This window comes from Neofelis nebulosa, chromosome 18, assembly GCF_028018385.1.
Source record: "Neofelis nebulosa isolate mNeoNeb1 chromosome 18, mNeoNeb1.pri, whole genome shotgun sequence".
In the NCBI taxonomy this organism is placed as follows: domain Eukaryota; kingdom Metazoa; phylum Chordata; class Mammalia; order Carnivora; family Felidae; genus Neofelis; species Neofelis nebulosa.
In genome coordinates, this window is record NC_080799.1 from 17374532 (window position 1) to 17384884 (window position 10353).

A 10353-nucleotide genomic window follows, 5' to 3' on the forward strand; every position below is an offset into this window, starting at 1 on the left:
TGGATGGCATCTAACTCTTGATTTTGGCTCAGGTCATGATCCCAGAGTCATGGTATTGAGCCTCATGTTGGGCTCCATGCTAGTGTGGAGCATGCTTGAGATTCACTCAGTCTCCCTCTGACCCTCCCTCCACCCCCTGCATACAGGCACTCTTTTTCTCTCAAATTAAAAAAAAAAAAAAAATTAGAAGGACAAAGACACACAGCACTTACTGGCCCAGAATAATTCTAATACCTTGCTGAGCAGATGTTGCAAAGGCCCCCCACCTTTTCCTGAGAGTGGGACTGCTCTCTGGGATTAATTCCCTAGTTCCCATTAAGTAGCTCATCCGTTCCCATTTATTCTCCTTGGCCACATTTGAGAAAACACTGGAAGTTATGCTCTTCTGAGGCAAAGCAGCTTTCTGCCTCCTTCATGCCCATAGAAATTTGGGAGCCCTCAAGGTCTTAAACACTCATGGTCTTTTAAAAATCCATGATAGTGCCTTTTTGTGAGGAGGGAAAGAGGCTTCTTATCTATTGGATTCCAGTCACTTGTGGGCCAACTGCCAAACCCACCAATTCTTTTCAGACGTGCCTCTCTCTTTAGACTTAATTGTAAGCAAATGGAACCTACTCACTCCTTTGGGAGAATTACACTCTTAAACTCTCTTCTCTGAATCATCTTGACTAACTGAAAGGCTTTATTGGGAATCACTTTGACCAAGTCAGAGGTTTTTACAGAAGGCACGAGAGCCATACACTTGATATCACCCTTGCCACAAAGATGAGTTTTAATCGCTTTGTGGTTTAAGGGCCTTATCAGTCGTATCTTTCACTGGCTAAAAATGTAGACCACCTGCCCAGAAGTTTCTATATTCTCTTCCATTTCTGCTTAAAAACTGGCCAATTATTTTCTAAGTCATCTCTTTCTTACAATAACTTGTCAAATGCATCCAAAGGCAATCAAGGTATGCTACTAATATTCTTTCTCAAAATTTCCCCCCAAAGCCCCAACCTCATTTGGACATCATTTACATTCTTAGTTATTTCCAGCTTAGAATTTAACCAAATGCTTCACCACTGCCTAACACATGTCACCATCTTTCCAACTTTCACTGATGGTTTCCTCATCAGCCACTGCCCAGCTCCAAAGCCAATGCCATATAATTCAGGTTCATTTTTAATGTGGTAATACCCTACCTCTGGGTACTAGTTCTGTGACAGTTGGTTTAGACTTGTTTTTTTTTTTTTTTAGACTTATTCTGACATAACAACAACTAGCCTACAAATATCAGTGGTTCACAAGTGGGAAAAGAAAAGGCAAGATGCCAGACTACTTGCTGGTACTTAAAGCTTCTATTGGAAGTGATACTTTACATTTCTACTCATATCCCATTGGCCAAAGCAAGTGCTACACCTAAGCCTATTGTAAGTGGGACATGCATGTCTACAGTCCTACAGTGAGTAGTCTAGCAGGAAGGACAGTATATATTCAGAAAAATAATACAATCTATCACAGGGCTGCAGAAATGTCAATCATTGAGTTCATCCACTCCTTCATACACACTCTGCTGCACAGTTTTGTACCAAGTAAGACCTCACATACATCTTGGTCAAAGACAAAGTCTTGATTCGAGGTAGACAATTTATTTTTTTTTTAACGTTTTTAAGTTTATTTTTGACAGAGACAGAGTGTGAGTATGAGCTGGGGAGGGGCAGAAAGAGAGACACAGAATCCGAAGCAGGCTCCAGGCTCTGAACTGTCAGCACAGAGCCTGACACGGGACTCGAACCCACAAACCATGAGACCATGACCTGGGCCGAAGTCAGAAGCTCAACTGACTGAACCACCCAGGCACCCCTCGAGGTAGATAATTTATATAGGCTGGTCAAAGTAGCCTGACCCAGACCAGTCAGATTTCTTTTCCTAGTAATTTGAATCATGAAATATTGAGTGATGAGTGAATGAGGCAATAAGTGGGGAGAGCTATAGATGAAAAGTTATGCTGCAAGATGGATTTGGAAAAGCCGCACTCAACCAAGACCCTGTTCCCTGAACAGCAGCCAAGACAGGATTTCAGCGCAAAATCTGCCCTTACCTCCTCACTGAGCTCGGTTTTCCCCAGGAGAGGGTATCGACAAGAGAGCCACCTTGTGGATTTTCACTGGATTGAAATCTCCAGTGCATGGGTCCACCTGACTGCGAGATTTGCCCCAAACTTGCCACTCACCTGTTCAAAACCCTTCCATGTGTCCCCTAGCCCACAGGAAAAGTTCAAACTACCGGGCCAGCATCCGAGACCTCACTGGGCCATCTACCTACCTCTTTCAGGAGGTTCTGCACAGCTTCCTGGGTGAGACAGAGAGGTAAACAGGCTTTCAGGGGTGACGCCGTCTAGCAAAACCGATCAGAAGTCACATACCCCACACGGATACCCAGCTGCATTACCCAGCTGCGTAGATGTGACACAGTCTCTGCCTTGGTCTGATAGTCTCCTATCAGATCCCAGTAGGTGCCACAGGTCGTGCAGTTTTCCTCTGAAGGCAGAAAGGTGAGTGCGTGGGCAAAGGCGAACAACAGGACAGAGTTCCGCTGAAGATGCAGGCCGCAGGGGAAGAGAGGGAGAATTAGGGAAACCCAGAGGCCCCGTATTCAAATCAGTCTTCTACTGGGGCAGGATCCGTCCTACCTCGCAATTTTCCCGTTGAGCTGACATCCAGATTGTGTTTGCACACCTTTCCTGTAGATGTCTAGGGCTTCATCTGTACACAGGATACACGATCTCAGGCAGGATGGAGGCATGGGTACCCTCCAAGACTTGCACAGCTACCCAGTTCAGCGAAGAGGGAGAGGGACCCAGCCACGCCTTCTTGGGTGAAGTTTCAGACTCACTACCCCAGTGAGACTCACAAGTTCGTGCCCCTCCGCCTGTTAGAGTTTTGATCATGCCCCCTACGCCCTGTGATCCAATCACTTTTGGGTGCAACTGAGGACTCGCTGAGGCCCCTCCCATATCAGCATTTAATTGTGGTTTAATACCCAGTGTTCCCTTCCCCAGGACGCCCAACAGGCCAATCCCGATGCGCTTTAGGAACAACATTTAGTTCCGCTGGCCAATCATTTTCCAATTCCCACAAGGCCACGCCCCCTAGACTCAGAGCCAAGCTTACTCTTGGACCTGGACCTGGCGCAGGCGCCTTGCAACAGCCGCACCAGGGTCACTTGAGGGCCACCGGGAGGCGCTGCAGGCGGGAGCCCAGATGGATGGAGGCCGAGCAGGCAGGGATCATCGGGGCCTAACCCCCCCCCCCCCCACCACCCACCCCGCTTCCTTCCCCCAGGCCAGGCCCAGGGGCGGAGAATGAGACTGCACCGAGGGACACACGTCCAGCCCTTCCATGACTCGTGTCACCCCAGCAACTACATGTGTGTAGCCGAAGCAAGCGGTACTGTGGCCAGAAGGGCTGGGCAAGGGCGGCTTGGAGCAGCAGCGTCATCAGCAGCAGGGACCTGTGGGATCGAAAAAGGGATGGGACAGGGCGGCTGGAACCCACCCCCCAGACCTTGGTTGGGGACAGGCACCGCCCCATTCCAACCAGGCTTCAGAGCCAGAAGCCAGCTTACCCACGAAACTAGGTGTCTGAGGACGGGTGCCATGCCCAGCTCCGGAAACTAGGCTTGGGATTCGGAACTCTTAGAAATTTAGCTGGGTCCTGGAGTTTAGGTGCCTCATAGAAACCAGGTGTCAGGCTCTTCTGTCTCTTCTACTGCTTTAGCCACATAACCACATAGAAACCAAGTGTGCTGATCTAGAGTCACTGGCTCTCTAAGCTGAACTCCTATGTCAAAGCCTATGCTTTTTTCTGGGCACAGGGCTGCTCCTTCTGCCTGGCAACCTTTCCCCTGCTTCTTCCTGTAACTGGCTCCTCCTCATTTAATGTTCCACTCAAATGCCGCTCCTTCTGAGACAAGCCTTTCCCTGTTCACTGTATGTGAAGCAACAGCTCAGATACACGGTGCTTACTCACAGTGCTTCTTCTTAACCTCAGGAATGCCCACCGATGCCCCACAATCTCACCTGTATCCCAGCGTGGCCTGGCCCAGCTTCACTGCTTTGGCATTAGGTACTCACAGTAGTCTTTCCCCAGGAACAATACTGAGCCAGATGTGGGTGTTACCCCCTCCCTGCCCCACCTGTTCCTATGGGATAGTAGGAGGGCAGTACCAGCTTGCTGTGGTCATAGCACCTGGAACAGTCTGATCTGAGTCTGCCTGGGCTGGGTCTAGCCCCAAGGATGGCCAGGAAAAGGGGAGGCTGGATACCTGGAGGTCCTGGGACAGCCCTTCCAGGAACACACATGCACAGGGGAGTCTCCAAGCTCTTTTTTTTTTTTTTAATTTCTTACAAAACCATGTGTTCCAGCCAAAGAGGACACTGCAGGCCCTCTCCCAGGCATTGCAGTTTGAGTGGGGAAGCCCCCATGAATGAGTGGCTGCCAACCCCAGAAGAACTGTCTGCTCTCTGCACAGGGCCAATGTGAGGAAGGGGGTCCAGCTGGAGGCTCTGTCCTGCCCTCCCCCCTCAGCTGCTGGGAGAGAAGGCAGACCTGGGTCCCTGGTGCTCTTAGTGCCTGCAAGGGAAGGAGGGAGAACAGGGTCTGAGGGGAGGAGGAAAGGCTGGGGCCCAGGATGAGGCAGGCCAGGGGGCAGGCCCACAATAGCTCACCAAGAACGTGCGATGTTCTCAAACCAATATGGAGACACCAATGATCACTGCCACAATGAGGACAGTGACAGACAGACAGATGGCGATCAAAACTTTTTTCTGTGGGAGAGGAGGAGTTCAGAGAAACTCACTCAGGAAGGAAGGGAAGGCCCCCCAGGGCCTGGGATGGGACGAGGGGGACAGGGAAGCTCACCTTCCGTGCCTTCTTCTGGTTCTCCAGGGCCATCTTGACATGCTCCTGCCCCCGTTCCACATAGTCTGCTGAGCTCAGGATGTTCTTCTCAATCCGGTTGATCATCTCCCCCTGCTCAGAAGAGAGGATGGTCCAGGCATGTGGGGATAACTGGGGGTAGAGGGCCCAGTAGCTCCTGTTTGCTCACCCTAGTTCAGGTGCCTGAAGGACATTTTCTGGCATAAAACACTGCACTGACAAAGATGCGGGGGCAGGACCACATCTGACAAAAGTTCACACTCCTGAGGGTGGCTTCCAGGCCCCCTTTTATCATGTGGTCCCTCCTGCTCTGCTCCCTTACCCCGTAAAACCTTCATTTGCAGTGGTGGCTTGGAGCCAAGTGCCTTAAGAGGCTCACACCTTTTCACAGAGGGTGAACTTTTGTCCCCTTGTAAATCTGTCTGAATTTGCCCATTCTTCTAAGGCCTGCCTCTCAACAGCTGTGAACCCCTCCCCATCCCTGCCTCCTCATCCCGGCCAGCCTTCAGGTCCTGGTGCTCCTACTGAGTGAAATCCCTTCCCCATGACTCCCAGCTACACAAGGGCATTGGCTGCAGCACTAGTGAGTCAGCTCCTCCACGACAGCGCTGGAAGCTTACCTCACCCCATACAACCAGGGCCAGGAGAAGAACACTACCTCCCACCCCGACCTCATACAGATTTGAGGACAAAGGCCCACTGTGAGACAACTTTGACTAGAGCTGTTGAGGTATAAGGGTGGATTGTATTGGTGAAGGAGGAGGCAGGGTTGGGGCTATACCTGGGGTGGGCTAAACTGGTGGATAGGGTGAGATGCTGCATATAGAGGAGTGGCCACCTGGGTAACTGTGGAGGTAGAAGGAATTCTGGGGCATGGCTAAGGATGGAAGTAAGGGCCAGCCTGGGGGCATGCCCCAGCCTGGAGGAAGATAAAAACCTCAGGGAGAAAGGCTTAAGGGTGGAGATGGGCTGATAGTCACAGCTGGGGTTCTTCTCTTTATTATTATTTTTTTAATGTTTATCCATTTATTTTTGAGACAGAGAAAGAACACAAGTGGGGGAGGGGCGCGCGTGCACACACACACACACACACACACACACACACACACACACAGAATCTGAAGCACAGGCTCTGAGCTGTCAGCACAGAGCCTGATGCGGGACTTGAACTCCCGAACTATGAGATCATAACCCAAGGTGATGTCAGATGCTTAACTGACTGAGCCACCCAGGCGCCCCCACAGCTGGGGTTCTGACTGAACATGGTCTCACGTCCCGGGGCTAGGTCAAGCCCAGCCAGCTATCCTGGGTGCCCACCTGCACCTCCACTTCAGTAGCCAGAAAAGTGAAGATCTCATGAAGTTCACGGATACTGCGTTCAAGCTGCTGGATCTCACTGTGCCGGGCTGAGATCTCATTTAGGGCCTGTCGAGTCACTTGTGTGTCCTTCAGTATCTGGGGAGTGGACAGGAATGGACAGATGGGTCACAGGGAAATCAGCAGCAGGTGAGAAGTTCCTGTTGAGCTTTCAGGCAGCCCTTGGGATTAGAAGTGGGGCTAGGGCCCTGATGAGTGACTCCAGGCATGCTAATTCACTCCCCTCTGGGCCTCAGTATTCCCTCAATCAAAAAGGGCCAGGCCTCAGAGAAGATGGGAATCCCAGAAGAGGGAGCGGGCTGTGGCCACTCACATTGGATACAAACACCTCACTCTGCCCACTGTCCAGCATCTGCTCCAGCTCTTCGTCAGACACCATTCCAGCATTTGCTGCGAAGGAAAAGGCCAGGCTCAGAGCTGGGTCAGGTTACCTGACCCTGTGGGCCAGACACCACAACTCACTGATCTTCAGCTGCCTCCGAATCCGCTCCACATTCTTCTCCCGATATTCCGACTGCATCAAGTTGCACTTGTTGATGAGCTCCACGAATTGCTGGGACAGGACCCCATGCTAAGGATGGAGAATATAGGCTGGGCACCCCAGGAGGATTTGGCCTCAGCATCCCCACAGGTAGAGCGAGCAAACAGCATAAGTACAAGTGCCTGCCCCCTTAACCACCCTTCTCTCAAATTAAAAGCCAAAACCCTTACCAGGGCTTATAAGGCCCTATATGACCTTCCCTTCCCCCATTTCCCCTCTGACCTTATCTTCCCAGCTGTTCCCTCACTCACTCCCTCCAACCACAGTGGGCTCTTTACCCTCTCCCACCAAAGCCACTTCTACCTCAGGCCTTTGCACTCACTGCTCCTTGGTCCTAGAATGTTTGTGCCCCACAGGAGCCTTTAAATCTGTGTTCCAGTATCACCTTCTGAACAAAGTTTCTTACCTTATTAAAACCAACCTGCTTTCTGCCGGCACTCTCAATCCCTTTTCTCCTCAATTTTCCCTTAACTATATTCTAAAATAGTGTACTGCTTTATTATGATGTTTGTCTCTCCCCACCAGAATGTGAGCTCCAGGAGGATAGGGATCTTTGGCTCACTGCTACATCTCAAACAGCTAGAAAAGAGTCTAGCACACAGTAGACACTCAATAAATACCTGTGAATGCTTGCTGAACACCAGCCTGACTGCTTAGACTAAAGGTGTGCTAGTATACCTGGAAGTCAGCCTATGGCCCAGACTTTACAGGTCCAGCTGGGCCCTCAGCCTCTCACACTAATGACCACCACAGGCTCCTCCTGAAATGTCCTCTCACCTTGTCCATCCCCCTGCTGTCTTCCATGTGCTTATTCCTTGGAGCTCCTTCCTCAGAAACATACCTGCTCTCCAACCTTCAGCTGCACCCTTGCAAGATGCCCAAACCACTCTATCTTCAATCTGGGGTCCGTGCTGAGCTCTGGGCCCACCTACTCCAACTCTGACCTCCAGGAACTCCAAACCACTCCTCATTGGGTACCCAGAGGGAGGCAGCTAGATCGCCTCAAATCTTAGGAGTTAATAAGATATTGATTCAGTGACTTTCCCCTTCCAGGGAAGTTCCTCTTCCTGACTTCTTGAATTCTGTCCATGGGGCAGAGGATGTCCCATGTGACAGGGATATCCTCTGCCCCATGGACAGGAAACCTCCCACTCATTTATGACTATATCCTCTTCTTCCCTGGGCAGGGATATTAGCTACCAAACCCTACCTGAATAATGTCTTTGCCACCTATTCAAGTTTGATTCCCATTCTTGGTTTCTAGAAAGCATGGCTTCTGTAGCCAACATGTCCTTGGGCATGATCTGGGGACCCTGAAACTTGAATGGAGAAGGCAGAGCAGGATATTAGATAGATTGGGAGTCAGGAGACCTTGGGTCTTGACCTTGGGTGAGTTTTTTCTTTCTCTCAGTCTCAGTTTCCCCATTTGAAAGTCATCAGGTTGAACTTGATGATCTCTAAGGGTCCTTCCTTCTTATTTCTGCCACCTAATGATCTAGGAACACTTGCAAAATGTCTGAGCTCTGGGAATAACAAACCTACCTGGGTTTTTTTCATCCTTGTGTTGACTGAGTTATAATTCTCATCAGCTTCCTCCTTTTGGGGCTCTATGGCTGTGGGAAGACACAGGGTATTGGTTGGGAAGGGGGTTTGACCTGTAGCTTCGGAAAATCATGTGGGGACCAGGACACAGGGCCAGGACCATACCCCATCCATACAATAGAAAGGTGCTTATCTCTACAAGATTCTTTTGGGAATTATAATTTATCATAAATGACTAATTCTGAGCCTCTGATGGGAGAAAGTATATTTTTCTTCACAATACATCAGAGAATTCCCACAGGTATGCAGAGGCCTCTTGACAAACTCCCATCCGCCTGTCCAAAGAGTGCACATTGGGCAGCAAGAATGGTAGAAGTAAGTGGTTTCCTTATAAATAAAGGAGCTCAAGAGGCAGGCATGTGCTGTGGAAAGTACTATGGACTGGAAGCCAAGAGACAAAGATTCTAGGCCTAGGCCTGCTGTGTGACCTGGATACATCACTGGCCTCTCTGGGCCACATACTCCCCAGATATACCAGGAGCTGGGCAGGACCACAGGGAAGGATGTCTGAGGTCTTAGGAGCTCACCCTTCAGCTGCGCTCGGATCTCCCTCCCCAGCTGTTTGATCTCATCACGCAGGTTCTGCAGGTCCTGCTTCATACCTGAACAAGAGAAAGCCATGACTCCCAAACAGTAGCCCCCATCTCAACAAACCTCCCTAGTCACCACCTGCATCATACTACAATCCCCACAATCCCTCCGGCTGAACATGCGTTGGAGCTTCGGGTTTCACTCACTCTCCTCGGGAAGGGGCGTGGCCAGGATGGTGACCTGCTGCTTCTCCAACTCTCGGACTTTATTCTCCAGCTTGACAATAGTCTGTCGAATTGTCCGGACCTGGGGAAGGTGACCAAGAGGGCTGAAGGAGATACGGGGGTACTCCAGACTGCGCTGCTCCTCGGGTCATCCAGCCCCCTCGTGAAGACAGGCCGAGACCCCAGCCTCTTACCTTTTGGAAGAACTCATCGTCCGGGCTCCCCAGCCGTGCGGTGCCCGGGTGTACCACCAGCGCGACCCGCTCCTTGTCCTCATCGTCCGAACTGTCATCCCCCTGCCAGGGCCGGGGTTGCTGGCATCACTTCCCTGCTGTTGCTCTCTCCCCGCAGGACTCACGGACTTCCGGGTCTTTCCTTTCCTAGCCCTCAGCCACCCTTCCCTACCCCTAAGACCAGGAGTCCTGTATTCCAGCCAGACCCCATCCCGTCCGCCCGTCCCCAACTCTGCAGCCCCTACTTCTCACCTGCCTCAGTTCGTGGGTCCTGTCGCGCATGGCGGCCCGAGCTCCCTTCCCCGGCACTGGAGACCCGAGGGCCTCAAGACTAAGTTTGGAACTCCCGTACCCCACTCACACTCTGACACTGACACTCCCCTCCGCCCTCACCCTGCGGATCCCCAAGCTCCCCACGAGCCACCAGAGGCTCTGTGCCAGGTACCATCCACAGTCAATGCGAAGAAGCCGACCTTGGGTACCCCCAAGATTCCACAGGTTGGAATTCCCTTTTCTTTCCCCCCTCCCGCTCCCTTAGCCTCGGCCCCGCCCCTCTGGGATGATCGGGGCATGCGCGTGGGGTCGCGTCTCTTCCTCGCCAGAGGGAGAGGCGGAGGTCGGAAGCTGTAGCGCCCCGAACGGAAGCAAAGCTGCCCGGACGTGAGAACCCGCCCCCTTTGCCGGAACCGTCGTATCTTCCAACGGAAATCTAGTTGCCAAACCGGGTGGGAATGCGTCATTGGTACGTAATCTGAGAGGCCCTGCATCTCACATCACGCCATGGTGCCCCTCCCCCCCCCCGCGTCACATGACCGGCTCGGTCCCACCCTCGAAGGCCACAGAACGTGACGCTTTGGTTGTCACGTGTCTCGGCGCTGTAGACTCCATCTCTGGAATACCCTTCCTCCCTACGAAGTCCTCGGCAC

The 10353-nt window shown here is 51.7% G+C and overlaps 1 protein-coding gene across 4 annotated transcripts; it reads right to left on the minus strand.

The window, feature by feature from the left end:
- Window positions 1-3320: 3320 nt before the first annotated feature.
- Window positions 3321-9980, minus strand: STX4 (syntaxin 4). Of its 4 annotated transcripts, none has more exons than XM_058711429.1 (11): window positions 9680-9931; window positions 9389-9490; window positions 9177-9276; window positions 8967-9041; window positions 8380-8450; window positions 6759-6867; window positions 6610-6686; window positions 6237-6374; window positions 4902-5012; window positions 4709-4807; window positions 3321-3492 (listed from the first exon to the last, which is right to left on the minus strand). In XM_058711429.1, the coding sequence occupies exons 1-10, from the start codon at window positions 9707-9709 to the stop codon at window positions 4727-4729; spliced, it is 894 nt and encodes a 297-aa protein (XP_058567412.1). In that variant the 5' UTR covers window positions 9710-9931; the 3' UTR covers window positions 3321-3492; window positions 4709-4726. The 4 variants fall into 4 exon arrangements, with proteins under 4 accessions (XP_058567412.1, XP_058567415.1, XP_058567414.1 ...); XM_058711432.1 differs by lacking the exon at window positions 3321-3492 and adding an exon at window positions 3515-4613 and having other exon boundaries at window positions 9873-9980; XM_058711431.1 differs by lacking the exon at window positions 3321-3492 and adding an exon at window positions 3516-4613 and having other exon boundaries at window positions 8380-8444.
- Between the last annotated feature and the right edge of the window lie 373 nt (window positions 9981-10353).

Coding starts and splice junctions, on each gene's coding strand:
- STX4 (XM_058711429.1), bottom strand. CDS start 9,709: ATGCGCGACAGGACCCACGAACTGAGGCAG. Junction 8,451..8,966: donor GATCCGAGCGCAGCTGAAGG/GTGAGCTCCTAA, acceptor GTCTTCCCACAG/CCATAGAGCCCCAAAAGGAG. Junction 4,808..4,901: donor ACCAGAAGAAGGCACGGAAG/GTGAGCTTCCCT, acceptor CCTCTCCCACAG/AAAAAAGTTTTGATCGCCAT.